At 43.9% G+C, this 25,015-nt stretch overlaps 1 protein-coding gene across 1 annotated transcript in view; it reads right to left on the minus strand.

The window, feature by feature from the left end:
* Positions 1–25,015, minus strand: part of LOC147661219 (Fanconi anemia core complex-associated protein 100-like) — a 300,048-nt gene that overhangs the window by 259,165 nt on the left and 15,868 nt on the right. The window contains exon 2 of the mRNA XM_086951228.1: positions 1,493–1,701. Within this exon, the coding sequence (XP_086807354.1) occupies positions 1,493–1,657 (165 nt within the window). The 5' untranslated portion in view covers positions 1,658–1,701. The remainder of the gene's footprint in view (positions 1–1,492; positions 1,702–25,015) is intronic.

The following is a 25,015-nucleotide window of genomic DNA, read 5'->3' on the forward strand; positions in this document are numbered from 1 at the left end:
TGCTGAATTTGTCCCTGTTTAATTTGCCAACACCGGGACACAATTCTGTAACACCCACAACGCGAAGGAGGTGAAGGGGCTTTTTATTTTCTCTACCAGCTTGGGCACTAAACAAACAAAACAATGGGCGAATTTAAAGAGAAGAGCCACCAGTCCTCCTTTTGTTCTATTATCATCCTGGCTGGGAGCTGTCTGCAGCCTTACACCTAAATGCCAATGCAATGGGGAAACAAAGGTGCACAGCTTGCTATCACTTCACAAGTACTTAAGAGAAACCTGAGAGATTTGGAGGCAGAATTTTGACTTTTTTTGCAGCTTCTATACGCAAGAGACATGCATGGCCTGTAAAAATGTCACATGTATCAGTGTGTATGAGTATTTACACGAATAACAATTTAAATAGCCCTTTCTAACTTTATGTTATACTATTATAGCACTATTCACCACACTGTAAGGAGTCACAACGCTTTACATCACATGCACACATATACATTGACAATAAATCATACAACTGTCTAGCATAAAACAATGTACAGGATGTTACAGAAGATAAAGAGGGTTCCTAGGTATAGGAATCACACATTGTCTTGGACTTTATACTAAGATTGCATGGCCAAGAGAAACGCAGTCAGGATTTAAAACATAATGCAGTGCTTGGTGTTGTCCTTTATTAATACCCAAAGAAGCCCATTTAGCAGCCTTATAATAACAGCTTGAGAAAAATCAATAAGGTTTTTCACCAATGTCTTGCAGTTTGCATGCCGGTTCATAGCTCACTGCGTATATTAGAAGGATTGCAATTTATGAACCGCAAGTCATAAAAGGGTGTGTGTCAAAAGCGGTAACCCACTTACTGATCTACATAAAATATAATCTTTCATCTGCATGTTGCACAATGTGCTTTGTTGAAGACACATTAACCCTCTATACTACTTAATGAGTCAAAACTGTGACTAAACACAACACAGATATCGCCAGCAAGTCCTTTAATCACCAGATTATCCTACCATTATTGTGATTCCCTGAGATTTACTGGGCACAAAAACTCTATGCAGCAGGTGCTTTAACCCCAGAAGATATTTAAAATGCAGCCTTTGCAACCAATTAAGGCAAGAAAAGTTTAACTGTCACATTTCTCCTTTGCACCAATTTCTTTGTGTCATAATCTTTATTAAATGTATACAAAAATTATAAATGTACAAGTTGACTTTCAGAATGCATTTCATGACTCAGCCTTTTTTTGTTGCCCACCTTGTCCCCCAATTTATGGCTTCCCAGGGTAAAGTGTTTCCAATTCCAGCACAGGTCCCCAAAGATATCACGTACTCGACTCCTTCCACACCCACACTTAGCCCTTGAACTTCTTTCCATTTACCGCTGAGGCACTTTTACCTGAGTGTCAAGCAAATGACTCACAACTGACTCTGTAGGTTAGCTATTAAGTTCAACGTATTAACTCATTGTGCCATAAATTCCTTTATTTTCTGCTTACCTTCAAACCTTTTTCTTCTTTGCTGTACACATATGCAAACTCACTACCATTACACAGGTAGATCGTTGACTGCTGGCACAGTATGTGACTGTTACCTACAGTTAGACCCTTTCTTGGGCAGCGAAATTCAGCCAAGTAGGAGACCTTCTGGCAAGACTCTGCCATGTTCAGAACAGCACCATATGTTCTCAGCCAACAGCTCCACCTGCCTGCAATGAATAGGAAATCTAATAGCTTATTTGTAACCCAGGTCTCGGCATTTACTTTTCACATATTATGCAATACAACCAGTATGAAGGCAATAAAAAGAAGTTAATGTTTATAGCTTCCACAAAGCACGCATTTTACTATCACACATTGTGTAATACAATCGAAGTGAATGCATCAAAGACATCTTGATATTTCTCGTTTTCTGCTTTTTAGCACACTAGTTTTCATTTTTTGCACAGTGACTACGCAGAGATGGCGCTGTATAAGAATGTACTTAGATTGTTCGTCTATATAAAGGAAGGACATGTTTATTCATTTGATAGCTGTTTGAGGATTACCTATGGTGATTGAATCATCTCAACAAGATCACATATGTTTGACTCTTTTGGGAAAAAACGGAAACAACACAAAATAACTCCTTAAAAACTTCTACTAATGCAGTAAATCACTATTTTGATTAGAATGGCTCTGGTACTTCCGTAAACAGAATTCAAAGGACATTCTCTTGAGAAACCCAGTTACATTATATCTTGTAGTGACTCACATCCTGTTCCAAATGACAAAATAAAATGTTTTGCCAACCATTTTATCTCCTGCCATTTATTTCTTCGGAGGTTTTTCCATGTCTATCATTTCTTTGTGGAAAAATATTTGTCCTCATTTGTTTAAAGTTCCCTTGCTTTCATTTTCTCGAATTTTGACATAAGCCTTTTTGTAAATTATTTACGAACAATTTACGGAACTCACCATAACTGTAACTTTTATCTTTGTTCAATATTATATTTCACTTCAGTATTTCAAATCAATGTAAATGCATTTAATGGTTTGTCCTAAACCTGACTCAAACATGTCTTACATTTAAATTGATTTCATTATTGTTCATTTGTTATTCATTTAATGTAATTATTTTTTTTCCTTTTTTAAATTTTTGATTTGAATCATTTCTAACTAATGATGTCATATTAATTTATATGTACGTTAACTTTTTCTATTATTTCATTTTTAAGGTAATACATTTATTTATGTATTTAATTAATTAATTTCTTAATTAAATAAATCAATTAAATGAACAATCTTTCTATATCAGAGAGGAATGAGTACCCATGGCAGGGATGATTTTTACTGAAGCACCCTTTTCTTTTCTTTTTAAAGAGTTTTATATAGCATGAACTAGACCAGAGAAATCGGGTATCAGAGCGCTTTACATGAGGACCAGTTTCTTTACAGACGAACACATTCATTTTTGTTAGGCACGGGAAGATTACATGATTTGCCCAGAATCACAGGATGTTGAGCGTCGTTGCCGTGACTCGAACAGGGTTACCCAGCTTCGAGGTCGACAGCGCTAACCGCAAGGCTACATCCTCTCCCCTGCAAGTATTTTCTTTGACTATCAGATGCTTTCACCACAGTTCATCATGACACTCTACTCCAAGAAGCCAGCATAGAGGGGACTCCTCTCGACTGGATCATTGGTCTTGATTGAACTGGAAATGTCATCCATACTCCTCCTTTCTCATCTAAACCCTACATCATAAAAGCAGGGGTCCCTCAAGGCTCCATCATCTCACCTATGCTTTTCAACATCTACATTAAGACATTACCAGCAATGATCAATGAATTTCAGCTCACATGCTGAAATACAACGTAGAGGACACACAAATAGTTATTAAAACTAGAAAGTCCCAAAGACTTTGGAACTTTAAAATCTTTATTTGCCTCTAATCCGTTAATCATTGGATGGCATGGAGCCATTTCAAATTGAATGTGTCTTAAACTAAAATACATGTGGCCATTGGAAAAATCATGACCCACTCTGTGCCTGGACTGATGATCTGGGATCACCTCTTAAAGTATTCAAGGAAGTAAGAAACCTTTGAATTGCCATGAACTCCAACTTATCAATAAATGTCCAAGTGGATAAGTTAGCAAGATCAAGCTCCATTACCATGAAAACTCACCGATGTATCCTCCCCCATCTAGGATTTCCAGACAAGGTCCAAGCCACTAACACTCCTGTACTGTCTAAACTTGATTATGCCAATGGCCTCTAGCACGGATCACCTCTATCAACGATGAAGACTACTATAAATTCAGAAGTCTGCTGCCAAACTACTCCTACATGTAAAGCCACAAGCCCACATCTCCCCTGGCTTGAGGGCACTACATTGGTTACTGGTTGACAGAGATCCACCTTCAAGCTGCTTTGTATCACCCGCAAAACAATAAATGGAACAGGACCACTTTTCATCAGGAAAAAAATCACCAACTATATACAACAAAGGAACCTCTGCTCCAGATTAGCACCCTGCCTCAAAACACCAGCATACAAGAAAAAAAACATGAGCGGTACATCTTTCTCTGTTCAAGCAGACAAACTATGGAATTAATTAACCCCAATCATAAGATCTACAGATAAATATCGTATCTTCGGAAGACTACTCTGGCTCTTTTATATATGACCACCATACTCACAAAACAAATATACAGTATATGCTTGTGTATGTACAGTATATGATTGTGTATGTAAACATGTATTATTGGATTTTCTGTATGTATTTAGATATGTGCATTGCTTTGCACAAATATATATATAAAATATATAGATGTTCCTATGGGTCTGCTTAACAAATGTATTCATTGATGGTATATATATATATATATATTATGCTTAATGTGTATATGGGTCACTGCACAGTTTGCATATAAGTTATTTAATTATATGTGTATGGGTCTCTTGTTTTCTTAACAATCACAATGTAAATATGTTCATAACAACGGCTTCACTATTGAAATTTTGGGCAAAATACTAAATAAATTTAAACAATTTAAAAAAACAAAAACGAAATTACAATTACTTAATATAAATAAATAAGAATTTCTTTACCTAAAGCAACACTTGAAAGTCTGAGTTTCTCAATATTTATCCATGCATGTACATACGGGACTCATAATACATGTTTTTAACTCTTTAACATGTTCCATATACATGTATATCTTTTATGGAGTTATGCATCTATATATTTATTTATTTACTCCCACAGTAGAAAACAAAATCACCACCTCTCTCCAATACACTACCCTCTCATCCTATACCTCTTTCAATATATAGCCTCTTAGTCCACTCTCTGACTCATCCCAAATCTCATTTTACTACTCTTCCCCACTTTATGCTATTCAATCCAACTAACAGATTCACAAGACTACCGCTCCACTTACCTTGTATATCCCTATACTAATCCACAACAAATCCGGTGGGTTCCAGAGAAGCATTATATAAATGCAATTAAAAAGTTACTATTCAATTATTATACGAATTGAGCTATACCAAATTTCCAATTTTATATAAAATTTACACCTTTTACCAATAAAATCTGATAAAACCCAATTAATGGCAAATCATGGAAGACGAGTACAAATCCCTTCCATATAGCGCTGCTAATGTCTGAAGTTATGTTGATACGTCAGGAAGCCAAAGCACTGCAAGTGTGGGAAGGTAATGGTTTAAGTTTATCTAGTCTGCTACATTTTATTGCTTCATTCCCAGAAGGAACTGCACTGATGGGAACGGCATACCGGCTTGATTGTGGCACTTTAAATCGCCATCCCAATGTAATGTCACTATCAGGACATGTAAAACACACAATCATATGTCCTACTTTTCACATACACTGTACCTTGCCTACAGGGGTGCCCTAAGCCTACCTGAGGGGTGTCTTACATGTAAAAAAATAAGGGAACGGTAGTGCCAGGCAAGTGGGTGAATTTGCCAGGTCGACAGGGTCCATTAAAACTGTGAGCGCAGGCATTGCACTGGCAGGTCTGAGACACCCTTGAAAGGCTACTGGTGTGGGTAGCACAATCAGTGGTGCAGGCCCACTAGTAGAATGTGATTTAAAGGCCCTGGGCACACACAGTGCACTTTACTAGGAACTTACCAGTAAATCAAATATGCCAATCATGGAGAACCAATCATAATATCACTTTACACAGAGAGCATATACACTTTAGCTCTGATCAACAGTGGTAAAGGGCCCACTATCCTATTGCCAACAAAAACAGGGTCAGAAAAATAGGAGGCAAAAGGTAAAAAGTTTGGGGATAAACCTACAAAAAGGGAACGGTTTAACACCATCCCAATGTAAGATGCTGCATGGCAACTAGACACTCAATGACATTCAAAGATCGTTCCCAGGCATACACTAGTTCCTGCACCAGGTGTTCTTTTTGTATTTGTTACTCTAACATTTCTCTGATCACCGTTAATCTTACACCTAAAGATTACTTTCTGTACCTTGCTGATGGGCTCTTCATAGAAGGCAATTCCAGGGATTATCAATGCCGCTTGAAGAGCAGCCATGGAAGTCATTACCTCCTACTCCCTGGAGTTCACAGAATACCTAGGGGATCTTACAGAATATGTTGGGCATAGGCTGTAAAGTTCCTGGCATCTTAAGTAAAACAATTTAATTCAGTTTCCTTGTCAACTATGGTGAGATGGTACACAGGGTGTGGAATTTAATAAAAATATCTACTTGTCCGTGGGACAGATTGCTTCATAAATCTACTTCTCCTGTAACAAAATCCACTTGTCCCTTTGGTGCCATGTACTGCAGCAGATTATGGCAGCAATCTCATTATATAAGAGCTCTGTTAATAGCTTCTACGACTATGCCAGCGCTCATATCACAGTAGGGTTTTAATACTAACAATTCATGTAATTTGCCACCTTTCCGCAGATCTACATAATGGGGCTGGAGGTAGCGAGAAGCCCATGGTTGGAATGCCCTTTTGAGTCTGTGCAAACATACTAGCAATGTTTTTGGGGGGGGGGGGTTTATCAGCTCGTCTCAAATATTTTACCATACAGAGAAAGGCTGGAAATGTACTCCTGACAAGGGCAGAAGTAAAACTTCTTCAAGTGTTGGGGGAAAAAGTGGCTGGAGGGAAAGTGAACTTGTTATTGCTCAACAGATTTTCGCTTGAGCAAATCTACATTTGCTTGGGCTAAAATACAGTCCACAAGTATTTTCTAGGAGTTCGATCGATTTCCTGACATACTCCTATAAATTCTTTATTGAAAACAATAAATCTGCACTAATGCATGGACATGTACCAATACTGCATTTTTGTGATTTTCTTTGAGAATTGGGCCTATGTTTAGGTCTGATGTTAACCAAGACCTTTTGTTTTTATTAAAATAATTCTCTTTATATCAACTGGCTGGCTTCACTGTCAATGACAGCATTCTGCTCTTTCACAAGGAGCATATCGGCACACAAAGTAGTTTGGCTCAGTGCCAGGACCTAAAGGGGCAATGTGTGGTTTAGGAGACCAAAAATATTTTAGATTTTGCCAATTTTTTTATAATGATAAGGGCCCAGCTGTCCCCACAACAATAACGTTGTACAAAAAACATCAATGTCCTACCTGTTGGCTTTGCCAGTGCTTGTTTATTGTCATGTTTCCTATAATATTACCTTAACTGCAGATAATGCCCTTGCCTGATCCATAATGTGGTACTGTAATCTGGCACTCGAAGGGTTTGTGCTGCAAGTGGTCGGGCATACTTGTTCCGAGGACAAAAAAAACATGAAAACGTTTTGTCTTTGACCTCAAATAATAGGTCCTGGTTGTGTTCTTCTACTATAGGGAATATGGACAATAAGGCATCCAGAGCCTGTGGGATGAGGAAGTTTACTGGACATTCTGAAATGGGAACACTAGTCAAAGTCCACACTTATAAGAATCTGTTTTACCTAAAATTGATAGACCATGCAACGGTGCATGTGATTAGGATGCTTTTAAAATTCTTAATACGCACTTGAGAGCTCGTTATAAAATGACATTTTTCCTAGCCTGTGTGAGCAGAAACCTATGAAATTTCAGAAACACAGAGGCATGCATTATACTTTTTAGAAAAAACGTCATTATGTATGGAATGAGAAAAGAAATGTATAACGTGCCCCCACAGTGGGACAGATAAGGTATATGATATTTTCCTGTGGTACAAAGTTCATTCTAATAAAATACATTTGTTTTTACATGTTTTAAACAGTATGCATGATACCCTTTTCTTTCGTTTCTATAGAAGTTCAGCTACCTTCGAGACGCTGGTGGAAATCACCAATATGAAAGAACCTATAGTTTGTATGGAAAATCCTCGACTTCATGAATTTCTGATTGCCAAAAGAGAAGAAAGCTTGTCTGAGGATAATTTGTACCAGAAAGATATCAAGGCAATCGTTTTAGTAAAGGGGTCTTTATTTTCTTGAGCACAAAGATGTATAACCTAAAAGATTTGATAAACATTATGCTGCTGTATGATCTGCTTTTATTACATCTCTGGAGCAATCATAAAGAGCTGTATATACAATCAGGGCCAATGGAATTCTGCGATTCTGCTGCTGCATTTTCAGCATAATCATGGATTTGGCATACAATCCATTTTATGCTGCATAATCTGCATATTTCACAAAATAAATTGGTTTCTAGCTCAAGCAGATCAAAAGTTACATAATAAGAATCACCATTTGTGGTTCTACGCATTGGCAGATCTTTTCCAAAGATTAATGGATTACCTTTCAGTTGCCGATTACGGTTATCATGTAATAAATTGGAAAAAATTAGGTGCTAGCTGTTAGAATGCCAAATAATAGACTAGTGCTTCACAGTGTGCTACATTGTGCCGCATATTTTTCCTTGTCTTGGCGGATAATTTTGTCAGCCTTGCAGCATAACATTGTCCTACCCCACTGAATAATTCCAGCATATAATACAGGCAGTAGGTTGATTTTAGGTGCAGGGATACACAGGCACTGCTCACACACACAGACACTGTTGACACACACGGACACTGCTCACACACACAGGCACTTCTCACACACACAGGCACTTCTCACACACACAGGCACTGCTCTCACACACACAGGCACTGCTCTCACACACACAGGCACTGCTCTCACACAGACACTGCTCTCACACAGACACTGCTCTCACACAGACACTGCTCTCACACACAGACACTGTTCACACACACAGACACTGTTCACACACACAGACACTGTTCACACACACAGACACCGGCACTGCGCGCACACATAGGCACTGTTCACACACACAGGCACTACATACACACACCGGCACTGCGCACACACACAGGCGCACTGATCACGCACAGGCACTGTTCACACACAGGCACTGTTCACACACAGGCACTGTTCACGCACAGGCACTGTTCACGCACACAGACACTGCTCACAAACACATACACTGCTCACACACACAGGCACTTTTCACACACACACAGGCACTTCTCACACACAGGCGCTGTTCACACACAAGCACTGTTCACACACATAGGCACTACATACACACACAGGCGGCTCACAGACACCGGCACTGCGTGCACACATAGGCACTGTTCACACCCACACAGGCACTACATACACACACCGGCACTGCGCACACACACCAACACTGCTCACACACAGACACTGCTCACACACACAGACACTGTTCACACACACAGACACTGGTCACACACACAGACACTGTTCACACACACCGGCACTGCGCGCACACATAGGCACTGGTCACAGTGACTGCAGTGTGCAAGTGTGCAGGGTAAACAGTGTGAGTGTGCAGGGTGAACAGTGTGTAGTAAGTGCAGAGTGAGTGCGAGAGTTACTGTGAGTGCAGAGTGAGTGCGAGAGTGACAGTGAGTGCAGAGTGTGAGAGTGACAGTGAGTGCAGAGTGAGTGCGAGAGGATAGTGAGTGCGAGAGGATAGTGAGTGCAGAGGGAGTACGAGAGTGACTGAGTGCAGTGTGAGTGCGGAGTGACAGTGAGTGCAAAGTGAGTGCAAGAGTGACAGTGAGTGCAGAGTGAGTGCGAGAGTGACAGTGAGTGCAGAGTGAGTGCAAGAGTGACAGTGAGTGCAGAGTGAGTGCGAGAGTGACAGTGAGTGCAGAGTGATTGTGAGAGTGACAGTGAGTGCAGAGTGAGTGCGAGAGTGAGTGAGTGCAGAGTGAGTGCGAGAGTGACAGTGAGTGCAGAGTGACAGTGAGTGCAGAGTGAGTGCGAGAGTGACAGTGAGTGCAGAGTGACAGTGAGTGCAGAGTGAGTGCAGAGTGACAGTGAATGCAGACTGACTGCAGAGTGAGTGTGACTGCAGAGTAACAGTGACTGCAGAGTGACAGTGACTGCAGAGTGACAGTGACTGCAGGGTGTGAGTGTGCAGGGTGCACAGTGTGAGTGTGCAGGGTAAACAGTGTGAATGTGCAGGGTAAACAGTGTGTAAGTGTGCAGGGCGACAGTGTGTGAGTGTGCAGGATGAACAGTGTGTGACTATGCAGGGTGAACAGTGTGAGTGTGCAGGGTGAGCAGTGTGTGAATGTGTAGGGGCAGTGTGTGAGTGTGCAGGAAACGAACACTCAAACTAAGTCCACCACACACATACATAATACCACACACATAAGACCACACACACCATACACACACCACACACACATACACCACACACACACCACACACACACTGTAGAGTGCTGTGTGCTGTAGAGTGCTGTGTGCTGTAGAGTGCAGAGTGCAGTTGAGTGCAGAGTGCAGTTGAGTGTAGAGTGCTGTGTGCTGTAGAGTGCAGAGTGTTGTTGAGTGCAGAGTGCGGTGTGCTGTTGAGTGCAGTCGAGTGCAGAGTGCTGTGGAGTGCAGAGTGCTGTTGAGTGCAGAGTGCTGCTGAGTGCAGAGTGCTGCTGAGTGCAGAGTGCTGCTGAGTGCAGAGTGCTGTTGAGTGCAGAGTGCTGTTGAGTGCAGAGTGCTGGGTGCTTTTGAGTGCTGTGTGCTTTTGAGTGCAGTTGAGTGCAGTGTGCTGTAGAGTGCAGTGTGCTGTGTGCCTTTGAGTCCAGAGTGCTGTGTGCCTTTGAGTCCAGAGTGCTGTGTGCCTTTGAGTCCAGAGTGCTGTGTGCCTTTGAGTCCAGAGTGCTGTGTGCCTTTGAGTCCAGAGTGCTGTGTGCCTTTGAGTCCAGAGTGCTGTGTGCCTTTGAGTCCAGAGTGCTGTGTGCCTTTGAGTCCAGAGTGCTGTGTGCCTTTGAGTGCAGAGTGCTTTGTGCTGTAGAGTGCAAAGTGCTGTGTGCTGTTGAGTGCTGTGTGCTGTTGAGTGTTGTGTGCTGTAGAGTGCTGTGTGCTGTAGAGTGCTGTGTGCTGTAGAGTGCTGTGTGCTGTAGAGTGCTGTGTGCTGTTGAGTGCTGTGTGCTGTTGAGTGCTGTGTGCTGTTGAGTGCAGAGTGCTGTTGAGTGCAGAGTGCTGTTGAGTGCAGAGTGCTGTTGAGTGCAGAGTGCTGTTGAGTGCAGAGTGCTGTAGAGTGTTGTGTGCTGTTGAGTGCAGTGTGCTGTTTGCTGTTGAGTGCAGAGTGATGTGTTCTGTTGAGTACAGAGTGCAGTGTGCTGTTGAGTGCAGAGTGCTGTTGAGTGCAGAGTGCTGTTGAGTGCAGACTGCTGTGTGCTTTTGAGTGCTGTGTCCTTTTGAGTGCAGTTGCGTGCAGTTGAGTGCAGTGACAGTGAGTGCAGAGTGAGTGCAGAGTTCTGAGTGCAGAGTGAGTGTAAAGTGACAGTGAGTGCAGAGTGACTGCAGAGACAGTGGGTAAGGGTGCAGGGTGCACATTGTGTGAGTGTGCAGAATGAGTGTGCAGGATAAACAGTGTGTGACTATGCAGGGTGACATTGGGAGTGTGCAGGTAACCAGTGTGTGAATGTGTAGGGGCAGTGTGTGAGTGTGCAGAAAACACCACATACACCACACACACATACCACACACACACACCATACACACACCACACACACATACACCACACACACATAACACACACACACAAACCACACACACCTCACTCTCTCAACACCACACACTCGTCACCACTCACCACAACACACTCACCACCACATACACACCCCCACAGACTCACCCCCACACACACACCCCCACAGACTCACCACCACACACTCACCACCACACACTCACCTCTACACACAAAACAACACACCCCCAGCCGTCAATGAATGCTTTCACCAGGCACAAACACCAACAACCATCAATGTACGCTTTCACCAAAAACAAACACGACCATGCATCAGTGCTGCTAAACACCCACGCACACAACAAACAATGTCAGTGCAACTTTCACCAAACACACACCAACAGCTGACAGTGCACCAGCCACTCTTTCAATTGGCACAGTCATCAACAGCTGTCAGTGCACCCTTTCACCAACCACACGCATTACCATCCATCTGTGTACGCTTGACAGCCACACTCAGTAACAGCTCTTACTGCACGGTACCACCAGTCATACACACCTCAAGCCACCCCTACACGCTTCCACCAAACACACACACCAACAGCCATCACTGCACAATTCCTACAGGCACACACATCCACCACCCATCAATGCACACACCAATTGATAACGCATCCACCAATTAATATTGTACCTATCGCACTATGCTGCACTTTACCTTTTAAACATAATGCGTTAAAGTGTAGCATGCCACCATTGATAACATTCCAATCCAACACACATATCTCCAACACACACCACATGCTTCCACTCCAAAACACATGCCTAAAACACATTGCCATTTACAATGCCATTATCTCTAACTCAAATAAACCCGAGCCCTAATGCATTCCTAATACTTGTTTTATCAGTGGCACCCAATGGAACATGATTCACATGGCATCAATACAGTTCATACTAGCAATGCATTTGAATTATTACATGAACCAGTGTGGTCAGCTGAGTTAACAATGGGAAATGGGCAGTGCTTTAAATGGACCGGTACTCACCGGTACTGAGTACTGGCACTTCTTCATTTTCTCCCCTTGAGTACCGGCACTTTTTCTAGAACGAAGAGAGCTCGTCACCAGGACACAGCGCAAGCTGCTTTGTAAGTCATCAGAGCAGGGGTGTGTCTGCAGAGTCATTTGCTTATCCATAGATCTTTCACAGTGGGGCTGAAAGGGGGGCTGTAACATCTAATGGGTGGCGATGGGAGGCACTGTTCAGGACATAACAAGAGAACCTATGGTCTTCTGTTAGCTATCTATTTTGAAACGGGCCTGAAGTATGTTTCTGAGGCCAAAAGGTTTATTCTCCTGTTAACGAAAACTTCTTCTCCAATTTAAAAAGTATTTTCGTCATCGGTGACTGTTTTATTGAAAATGCATCAGGCGGGACAGTTGTTTATGAACTCTGCTACAATTCTGGATTGAAAGCCAGCAAGACTAGCTTTGCATGCTTGCTTGTTATACTGTTTGGCGGGGGGAGTGGAGATTTGGTGGTTTAAATAAGGTTTGTGACTTTATCTTTGGAGAGGGGGAAAACTGTGGAGACATTAGATGCGATACAGCTTTTAGCATTCGAGAAGTCTGACGAAATGACCATTTGAGTGTACACTTCCATGGATGTAACATTTTGATTAGTAGTAAATTCAATAAAGATACGATTTTAGACTGGACACATTTTGCTAGTTTGTTACACAAAGATTGTCCAAGACTGATGGCAGTGTTATTGTTATTATCACTCCTCTCCTCGAGCCGAGTGGTCGCTCCCAGCGTCCCCTGCTGGTTTTGGTATTGTAGCACTGCTTTGCCTCTGAATCTGCCAACTATTATTGCCTGCTGCCTGCCTCTTTGCTTGATTTGCATTGTATTTGATATTTACTGCTGTTTTGCGCGTCTACCTGTAGCGCTCCGCTGTGCTCCCCCCTCCGCCTCCATTTTGGTTGTTGTTGTGGTCCTCGTGTGCCCGCCCCGCCTCCCAGCTGAGATGGCCTCCCACTGTCCTGAAATAGCGCTTCCCCACCTTAGAGCGCCGTGATTCACTCCTCTCCTCGAGCCGAGTGGTCGCTCCCAGCGTCCCCTGCTGGTTTTGGTATTGTAGCGCTGCTTTGCCTCTGAATCTGCCAACTATTATTGCCTGCTGCCTGCCTCTTTGCTTGATTTGCATTGTATTTGATATTTACTGCTGTTTTGCGCGTCTACCTGTAGCGCTCCGCTGTGCTCCCCCCTCCGCCTCCATTTTGGTTGTTGTTGTGGTCCTCGTGTGCCCGCCCCGCCTCCCAGCTGAGACGCCCTCGCCCCTCCCCCTCCACTATCCATATATGACAGTTGTTCCCGCGCGCAGCGTTCATGCGCAGCGACCGCGCCCCATCCGCGCCGAAGGTGCGCCTAAGGTAAGCCCGTCTACGCCCGTCCGCGCCAGGACCGCGCCCAGCGCCGGACCCCCTGGCCCCCGTCCCTCCCAGCCCTCCCGCATTACCTACGATGCCGCAACCCTCCTAGCCCTTAACCCCGGTCGCGCCCCCAACTGCGTCCAAGCAGCTCCTGGACACACCCATGGACCTTTCTCCTGCTACTCCTGCAAATTCAGCGGCACCGACAACTACTCCGCTACGACCACTCCACAGACTCCCGACCCCAACCACCTACAATGCATCCTTCTCAACACCCGCTCGGTCCACAGACACGCCATTGACCTATGGAATCTACTAGACACCATCTCTCCAGACGTCGCCTTCCTAACAGAAACATGGATGAACGCTTCCTCCGCCCCAGACATCACCATTGCCATCCCTGAAGACTACAAGATCACACGCAAGGACCGTACCGGCCACACAGGAGGAGGAATCGCTATCGTCCATAAGAAATCAATCCGCATCTCAACCAGCTCTGACGCCAACCTCGCCATCTCCGAACACCTTCACTTCCAAATCCACATCGACCTCAAGACCACACTCAGAGGCACCCTCCTCTACAGACCACCAGGACCCCGCGCAAAATTCAGTGAAGACATCACGGACTTCATCACTCCACACGCGCTCCCCTCCAAAGACTACATCCTTCTGGGAGACCTCAACTTTCACCTTGAAAAGATCAACGACCGCAACACCACCACCCTCTTGGACAACCTCGCCAACCTCGGACTTAAACAACTAGTCACTTCCCCCACCCACATCGCAGGTCACACACTCGACCCCATCTTCACCTCTAGCAACTATGTCTCCTTCAGCCACACTACGGATCTCCTCTGGACTGACCACAGCTGCGTTCACTTCACCTACAACAAGCCAAAACCCACCAACCACCTCCAACCAACTCTGCAAAGAAACTGGAACAAAATCACCACCGACCAGATCTCCGCATCGCTCCTTCTAAACACCCCAGCCCACTCTTCTAACCCAAACCAAGCCGCCGCCAACCTCACCCTTGGTTATCCAACACCGCCGACACCTTAGCACCTCGGAAAAAACGTCAAAGCAAACCTGGCAGCAAGAAGGCCTCATGGTTCAACGATGATCTTAAGAAGTCCAAGAAACTCTGCCGCTCCCTTGAAAAGGCCTGGAAAAAAGACCCAACCACCAGCACCAAGGACGCCTTCAAAAACGCCACCCGCACTCACCACCAACTAATCCGAAAGGCCAAGAAAACAGCATTCAAGGATCGACTTGACAACAACGCCCACAACAGCAAGGAACTTTTCAACATCGTCAAGGAATTTTCCAATCCCTCGGCCAACTCCAACGACATCACCCCCTCTCAAGCCCTATGCGACTCCCTAGCCTCATTCTTCCACAACAAGATTGCAGACATCCACAACAGCTTCGACAACCAATCCGGAGACCAACCCACCCAACCATTTGCCGAACATTCTCCCCCCGTGAACACCCTTAACGACTGGAACCCAATCTCCACTGAGGACACCATCCGCCTGATGAATTCCATCCACTCAGGATCCCCCACAGACCCTTGTCCTCACCACATCTTCAACAAAGCAGACTCCGTCATAGCACCGCACCTCCAAGACTTCATCAACTGCTCCTTCAACTCCGCCACCTTCCCGGAAGACTGGAAACACGCTGAACTCACCGCCCTTCTGAAAAAACCCACAGCGGACCCCACCGAACTCAAAAATTACCGCCCCATTTCGCTCCTTCCATTCCCGGCCAAAGTCATCGAGAAAGCTGTCAACAACCAGCTCGCCGCTTTCCTCGAAGCCAACAAATCCCTCGACTCCTCACAATCCGGCTTCCGAGCAAAACACAGCACTGAGACCGCCCTCATCGCAGCAACAGACGACATTCGAACTCTACTGGACAATGGAGACACAGTCGCCCTCATCCTCCTCGACCTCTCTGCAGCATTCGACACAGTCTGCCACAGCACCCTTCTACAACGCCTCAATAACATCGGAATACAAGGAAAAGCACTTGAATGGATCACCTCGTTCCTCACCGGAAGAACCCAGAGAGTCCGCCTTCCACCATTCAAGTCCGAGGCCACTGAAGTCATCTGTGGCGTACCACAAGGATCCTCACTCAGCCCCACCCTCTTCAACGTATACATGAGCCCCCTCGCGGCCATCGCCCGCCAACACAACCTCAACATCATCTCTTACGCGGATGACACTCAACTAATCCTTTCTCTCACCAATGACCCCAGCACCGACAAAACTAACCTACACGAAGGAATGAAAGAAGTTGCCGAATGGATGAAACAAAGCCGTCTGAAACTGAACTCAGACAAAACAGAAGTCCTCATCTTAGGTACATCCCCCTCTGCATGGGACAACTCTTGGTGTCCGGAAGCCCTTGGAAAAGCACCCATCCCGACAGACCACGCACGGAACCTAGGCGTCATCCTGGATTCTTCACTCTCAATTTATTTATTTATTTATTTATTTAATTGCTTATATCGCGCCAGAATCGACCTCAGAGGTATCTCCGCGCTTTGCTCGCAAAAGGTTCTGGAATATGTTGACTCTGTGAAACCACAGGAAAAATTATGCTACCTGAAACAGCAAAGTTTTTAAGACCTTCCTAAAACATAGATGGTTGTCGTTGTGTCTTAGGTCAGATGGAAGTTTGTTCCACATGGTTGGGCCTATGAATGATAGGGCACGTCCACCTTGTCTGGCTTTTTTTATAGTGGGGATTTCCAATAAACATTGGTTGCTGGACCGCAATAGACGTTCAGGTTTGTATGTCTGAAATTTTTGTGCCAAATATCTAGGGCCTTGCCCATAAAGGCATTTGTGCACTAAACAGCAGATTTTAAACGTGACACGTTGTCGTATGGGCAGCCAATGGAGGTGTGTTAACAGTGGTTTTGACGGGGTCCTTGCGGGAGCATTTAGAATTAGTCTGGCCGCCGTATTTTGGACCACCTGCAAACGATTTAACGCCTCCTCATTGGCTGATATGAGGAGGCCGTTGCAGTAGTCAAGGCGACTTATCACCAGGGCCTGTACAAGAGTCTTCCTGTGATTATCAGGCAGCATAGGGAAAATTCGCCTTAACTGGCCAATTGTTCTAAAGCAGGCTCCTGTGACATGGTTAGCATGCTCCTTTAAGCTCAAGTTCTGATCCAGTTTCACCCCCAAGTTCTTAACAGTTGGCTTTGGGCATGGGACGGGGCCAAGATCTAAAGGCCACCAGTCGGGGGACCAGAGCATGCTCGCTTTCCCAAATAGCATTACCTCTGTCTTCCCGACGTTACACTGGAGGCAGTTGGTAGCCATCCAGTTGGAAACTGCTCTCATGCCCTCGGCAAAATTGTTCTTCACATCGGGCGTAAGGGAGTTAAAAGGAAAAAGCAGCTGAGTGTCATCAGCATATGACACTGGTGTGAACCCAAACTTTCTCACAATCTCTGCAAGGGGGGCCACATACACATTAAATAATGTGGGGCTTAGGCATGAGCCCTGTGGCACCCCCTTAGTGAGTACCCTCGAGGTGGAACGATAGGGTCCCATGCTGACAGATTGTGAGCGGCCTGAGAGAAAACTCTCCAACCAGGACAGTGCCAATCCTCCAATACCCACTCTCTGTAATCGGCCGAGAAGAATCTCATGAGACACAGTATCAAAGGCTGCCGACAGGTCTAACAGCACCAGAATCATTGATCCTCCTCTATCCTGTGACATCTTGATGTTATCAGTCACGGAGAGGAGTGCCGACTCTGTGCTGTAGTTGGGCCTGAACCCAGATTGTGACGGGTCCAGGCCCCCTGTCGCCTCTATGAACCTGGAAACATGGATGTTTGCATGCTTCTCGGCCAATTTACTTAAAAAAGGTAAGAGAGAGATGGGGCGGAGGTTGGAAAGTTCTGTCCATGGCAGGGCCGTGTTCTTCCGTATTGGGTTCACAACTGCCTCCTTCCACTGCTGAGGGAGCTGACCTTCTTTAAAGGAGAGGTTTAAGATCTTTTGAATTGTGGGACAAAGAATATTATTCAAGGTAACAGTTAACTTAGCTGGTATCAAATCAAGAGGGGATCCTGTTTTCATGTTGTTTATTAGTGTTTGGGTATCACTATAACTAATCTCAGGGAAGGAAAGTAGAACACCTCTAGATGTATCGGGGTGATTCATACTGGGTTGCTCCAGATCACTAGGGTGTTGGGCAATAATAATTTTTTTATAAATTGCCTCAATTTTGTCCTCAAAAAATTGAGAGGTGTTATTACACAGGATTTGTGAAAATTCGTCTGGACTTTCACATACAGTAGGTTTAGTGAAAGTATCAAGGATTTTGTACAACTCTCTGGGGGAGTTGCCAGCTTCCTCTAACTGTGTATTAATACTGTTCTTTCTTGCCTGCTTAATGTTTTTGTAATAAGCAGACATAGCTTTTTGATAGTTGATCTTATTTTCACTGGTGTGAGTTTTCCTCCAGAGTTTTTCCAGCTTCCTACATCCTTGTTTTTCTAATTTTAAGGACTCAGTGTACCACACTTCTCTCTTGGCCACAGATGGTTGTTTAATTGTCCTTAATGGGGCCAGATGATTCAGCATGTCAGATAAGGTGGCATCAAATTTAGACAAGGCTAACCCAATGTTATCAGAGTCCAAAATTACGGGCTCATTCCAGACTTCTTCCGCTGTTTTTAAAGTAATTTTATGCCAGGGCCTTCGTTTGATGGTTGGTATGGTAGGCGGTTTATTTGGTTTCTTTAGACCCTTAAGGATAAATTCAAGCATACTGTGGTCTGACCAATTAACTGCTTTGGGATGATGACAGTATACCGAGGTGCAATTAGTGAATATTAGGTCTAGTGTATGGCCACCTCTATGAGTGGGCCCACTATTCTGTAACTCAAGACCCAGTAAGGCAAGGTCAGATATTAAGGTTTTAGTCTCTGGATGGTCAACATTGTCTACATGAAAGTTAAAGTCTCCCAATAAAATGAACTTTTCTCCAACTTTCATGTGTTGTGCCAATAATTCCATCAACGCTAAGGTAAAACCAGAATTAGGTCCAGGGGGGCGATAGACTAAGGCACCCTTCCAGCGCTCTTTAGGTCCTATTACAATTGAGAATATCATAACTTCCATAGCAAGCTGAATAATCTGTTCTAGAACGATGACTTTAAGATGTTCTTTATGTATAATGGCAATACCACCACCAATTTTATCAGGACGATCCTGCCTTAGAATTTTATAACCAGCGGGGATCCCCAATGTGATGGAAGGAGTAGTGTGTGGTTTTAGCCACGTTTCAGTGAGGAAGCTAATCTCCGGTTTAAGGGTATGGATGAGATCCCATATTTGTAGGTGATGTCGTGGTAAGGAGCGAACATTTAGCAGGAAGCTTTTCCAGCCTTCCACCATTGGAGTATGTTTCCTACTATAACCCCTAATAATAGAGGTGTGTGTAGCCTGAAACTTACACTTGGCGCAAGAAAAAGGTCCTTCAGGAATTGGCCAACAATCACTAATACAACTCTCCACTCCCTGGGGCATTAGATTTAGTAGGTCGTGAGAGGAGTACCTGATGCGTGAGTCTGGCAGGGATGCCATCACAAAAGGGACAGAGTAGCTGGCCCAAGGCCCGTTCTGGCACGGACGGGCACAGACGGGCCACTCTTTGGCTTCTTGAACAGACAAGTCAGCGCCGTATCCTCATCCTGCTTCAACATTCTTCGCATGCTCAAAAAAACATTTCGCTGGATCCCCACCGAAACCAGGAAAACAGTCACCCATGCTCTGGTCACGAGCCGACTGGACTACGGTAACACCCTCTACGCGGGTACTACCGCTAAACTCCAGAAGACACTCCAACGAATCCAAAACGCCTCAGCCAGGATCATATTAGACATCCCGCGCAACGAACACATCTCTGGTCACCTGAAAGACCTCCACTGGCTACCCGTCAATAAGAGAATCACTTTCCGGCTGCTAACCCACGCACACAAATCACTCTACGACATCGGACCAGAATGCCTAAACTCACAACTGTCCTTCTACACCCCCTCCCGCCAAGTACGTTCTTCCAGCCAAGCCCTCGCCACTGTACCTCGCATCAACAAGACCACCATGGGAGGCAGATCCTTCTCATACCTGGCTGCTAAAACATGGAACTCACTCCCCGCTTACCTTCGCCTTACCCAGAACCACCTAGCATTCAGAAAGCAACTTAAAACGTGGATATTTGACAAGTAATCCTCCTCCCCTTCCTAAGCGCCTTGAGACCCTCTGGGTATGTAGTGTGCTTTATAAATGCTCTGACTTGACTTGACTTGACTTACAGGTAGATACGATTTTTACTGTTTTTAATAACTCCTTAGCAGAGTGTTTAGCAGTAATAATTTTGTCTGTGAAGTATCTAGATTTTTTTGAAATAATTAAGGCTTTGTAGTCCTTAATGAGTGATTTGTATTTTTTTTTCTTCAGGACAGTAATATTTCCTCCACTTTTGTTCCTTTGTTTGTTACCCCTTCCATTGCATTTTGCAATAGCTAGATTATTTTTCACAATAAAATAGTTGTGTATTATCTTATGCTTTTACCGTCGCCACGCATCTGAATTGCTTTCTTGCATGTTTAAATAGGAAGGGATCAGACCTTAAGTCCAATCAAAAATGTGGAGATTGGCACCTGGTTCCCCAGTAAAGACGTGATCAGCTCTGGCCCCTCAAGTTTGCGAATGTTCCAGGAGAGACTTGTGTACTAGACAGATAGCTTAGTGGGCAGTAGGCCATCGGTTCGATTTAAGGCAGGCTGAAGCAGCATGTCATCCTTAGGCGGTTGATAAAATGAATGTGTTTTAGTTAGATTATTGAAAAATCTGTTATGCAATGGCTTCATTAGTATTCAGACCTTGAGGTTTGATACGTAAACTGTCCTCATTTCTTTGAAAAACTTCCCATTACAAACTTTATTTCAAACCGTTTGCAAGCATGAGTGGTTCCGTTTAAAAAGTACTACTTTTATGTATGGATTACAAAATCGGAGTAAATGGGAATTATTTGCTGAGTTGAACTTTGTGGATGCTGTATTCAGAAAGGAAGGTTTACTGAAAGTCATAGTAGGTGACAGTGGAGGCAATTTAAAGCTGAAACCTTCTAACAGTACATGAGCAGGAGTGGGTAAATCTGCCTACCACCCTGAAGGAAATTGGAGTGTGCAACGGTTTAACAGCAAAGATAAAGGGGTTATTGAGTTGGCAAAAAAACAAATAAACTTAATTGGGAGAATTAAGTAAGACAAGCATTGGCAAAGCCAATAGGTCTTGTAATGGGACAGTTAAAAAGAAGCTTAATGAAGCGGGCAGAAGAAAAAGCCAATGAACGGCAGTGTAAGGGGATAGAAGAAACAGGATGGGGAGAGGTGGAGGGGAGAAGAAACAAGATGGAGGAGGGTGGGGGAAGATTAAAGGTTAAAAAGTGCTGTGACGTGGCCAGCATTCACGGCTTCATATCGTAAAAGAAATGACACCTGAATCATAGCTTGAGCAGCGGATGAACACTATTTAAAGGTTTTTTAAATATTTATTTAATCGACAATTGCAAATGCAAGAATGCATTCGACATTTATTATAGTGAGTATATAAGGCACAGAATATCAATTATTAGCTGAATTAACACAAGTGAGATAATGGTGTACATTTTTATTACACATAGTGCAGCTAGATGAGCCCAGTAGATAGTTTATTCTTTCTGATATCACATCTGCAGCGTGTTTACTCCTTCCACCACTCCTTTCAACCACGTAAAACGGAATGTTGAAAGGCTGAACCACCAACAGCAATATCGCTATTGTCTGTGTGTCCGCATTTCTCATCCAGTGGCAGAGAGAGAGAGAAAATATGCTGCTCACTAAAGTTATACAAACTATGTCTCTTCGAAAGCTACTCTGGTTTCCAGGTTTGACAGAAACACTCACTAGTGGCGTGAATGAAAAGACTGCCTGATGAATTTCTGCTTTTCGCGGTTGCGCCTTCACCAATCATGAGAACCAGAAAGCATAAGTAAGTGAGTTTGGGGCATCATAGGTGACAATGAAGTCTGATAACTCTGGAGGTTAGTGCACTTGCTTGAAAGATCTGTGTAAATTCTAATCAAATGTTCAACTCACCATGATATTGCGTAGGGGATCAATGTGTCTGCTGGAAAGCACAGCATGCAACATGTAAATCACAGATTAGCTGTTTTATGTAGATAGCTTAGTTGATTACTGTTTTTGTTGCATAGAGCCTTGTGCTACCTGCAGGTCAAAAGTTAACATCCCTGTATTATAGCTTAGTGAATTATGAACCTGCAGCAAGGGCCTGACTTCGAACAAGACAGCATATTTATTTATTTATTTATTTATAAAGTTTTATATAGCGCAAACAAGATCCCGAAGGATATCAGAGCGCTTTACCAACGGATTGAAGGAAGGACAAAATGCAATACCGACATCAAGTAAGAATAATAACAATAATAATCGCATATTTAGAACGTGCTGTTGTTTCCTCAATACTTTCTTATTTTAAAGTTGCTAAAAAAAGAAAAGTTTCTTTGGATAGTAATAAACACTTATTAGTAAGTGCCATATATATATATAATTATTTGTGAGATAACTAATGGACAGATACATCCCACATTCAAACAATGCATGCAGATTTCGTGCACTGCTCCTTTGGTGAGTACCTGCACTTATTTGTTTCCATTTAAAGCACTGGAAATGGGTATATGAAACATTATAGAGTAGTTTACAACGATAATGATATAGCACTCAGCCACCGATGCTGAGTATTGGGTATTTTCTGACATCATTTGAAAATGGACTCTTTGTTAGACACACAGCCAGAGAAATGTATATACACATACAGGTTATCAAAGAAACACCCCAAAACAACCCAAAGAGAAACATAAGGGTGCTTGGTAGGATTATGCATCATGTTGATGCAGTCACACGACACAGAAGCACCCGGTAGTTAGTTGAAAAGGCACCTTTTCCTTCTACCTGGTTCCCATTCAAGGGCTGGAGAAGGTACCTAGGTGCACTTGAGATCATTTGATGAGGTGAGTAGAGACAAGCATGTGGTGATTCCCTTTACGGAACTTGCTGTTTCTTACTAGATGCACTCATTAGATCTTGTCTAGCTATTTCTCTGTTTATTCAACAGTGTGTGATTACAAGGGATGCTCCTTCCTGCACTTTATGGGTCATGGGAGTTATACCGATCTCGTAAGTGTACTATATTTGTTTCTATTTATACCTGGGGCGAGTGAGAGTATAATACAGGTCTACCTGACTAAAAAGTATTAAAAAACACCAGTATTGATCTCTTGAAATGTGCACCAACATAGTCACTGTCACTAAGGAGGCTAACAAAGTACGTGGAGGCTAACAAACTACGTGGATGATTTGGAAGCAATGAGGGGAGTGGGTTGGGTGTATACAATGTCCTCTGGACATGCACGATTGCCTGGTTCGGACACTGGAATGGATGCACACATTGCAAAACTGAAAAAGTACACAGGAAAAATAAATATTAGAACCATATATACATTGCTCGTTTGCATAATTTGTCCTTTTTTCTACATACAGAATACCGAGGAGTCCTCCAGGATTGGTTTGTATGAATGTTTTGTTTGAATGAGACTGGGCGAAATGTGCTCTGTGGAATAGATTACAATTTTACATTTCAAGATCCCCACCCATTACACCAGTGCTACCTTGAGGGTCTAGGTAAGAAGCATTCCCCGCTACACCTTGTATCGGGCAGGACTTTGATGAAGCATGCCAATATAACCATCAGTAGGTGAGAGTTACTTTACATAAAGGTCCATGGTGGACTTAGGGTGTACTCACTGCCTGAATTAGTGAGCTGACTCTCCCTTGATTTCTCACTGACATTGGGAAGCGGAATCAACACTTGTGCATAGCTTCTCAACGCCCACATATTGATTAAGGTTGGGACAAAGGCCACTGTTGTAGGACTAGATTGACCATTCAGGGTAGGGCCTACTTTTTTGCTCTTCCATAGGTGCTTCTCCCAAAACGCTGATAGCTGCGAGGCGGGAGAGCTTAACTTCTTTGTGCTAGTGTTATGGGTGCATTAGAAAATCTACTTTTCAGCACCCTGCAGCTACACCAGCACCTGAAAACACAGACTGTCTGCTCTGAAAAGCCGGGACACTCAAAGTAAAGGAACCACCTTGAACTGGTCCTAGAACATAACATGGGGAATCAAGAAAACATATTTGGAAAAGTAGAAGGTGGGGACTAGCTCATACAAAAACGGTTCCAGAATTTTTAATTGACCAGAGTAGGTGGCACTCAGCAGAGTCTGGATAACTTCTGAGATCCAGGGCTGGTTTCACTGACAGCCAGTCTCCCTGAGGAGACATCTGAAGAAGCCTGTAACTATTTGCTGGAGGAGAGCTGAGGGTTTGCATGGGAAAGGAGTCGGCCTATTCTGCTGAGAAAGGGGTGCGAAGAGTATTTCTGCAGCAGGAAATTCGCCCAGAGGAGAAACCAACCTACAGTAGCCTGGCAGAGGTGCTACGCAAAAAGAGACCACTGAATTTTGTGTACGCCGTCTAAACCAACACCTACATGTTCTGCCCAGAGTTGAAGAAATGCCTCAAAACCATACTGCATGTGCCCAGTTACCGCACAAGTCTTAAGTTCTCTCTGCTCCTCTCTTAGTGGAAATTAGCAGAGTGGTGCCGGGCATGGAATCACAAGCCGATGTTTCAAGACTAGGCCTTGGAATCCTAGAGCCGGGTTGCGCTGAGAAGTAACAAATTACCACAGTTTTGCTGTCAACCCAAGACTTACTGTTCACCTGTGGCTCGCGGCAACAAGAAGAATCAATAATCCCCAACTGCTGTGAACTCTGCCACCTGTGCTGATAACCCTCAAAATTGTGTGAAAAGAGAATGAGAGCATCGCCTCCTGGCACTAGCTCTAGTTCCCCCTACGTACTCCAGTGTCGTTGAAAACAGGCATGTGGGAGGTCTCTTTATCTTCATTTGGTTGGTGGATTT

The sequence above is a fragment of the Lissotriton vulgaris genome, unplaced genomic scaffold (genome assembly GCF_964263255.1).
Source record: "Lissotriton vulgaris unplaced genomic scaffold, aLisVul1.2 SCAFFOLD_439, whole genome shotgun sequence".
NCBI classification, from domain to species: Eukaryota; Metazoa; Chordata; class Amphibia; order Caudata; family Salamandridae; genus Lissotriton; species Lissotriton vulgaris.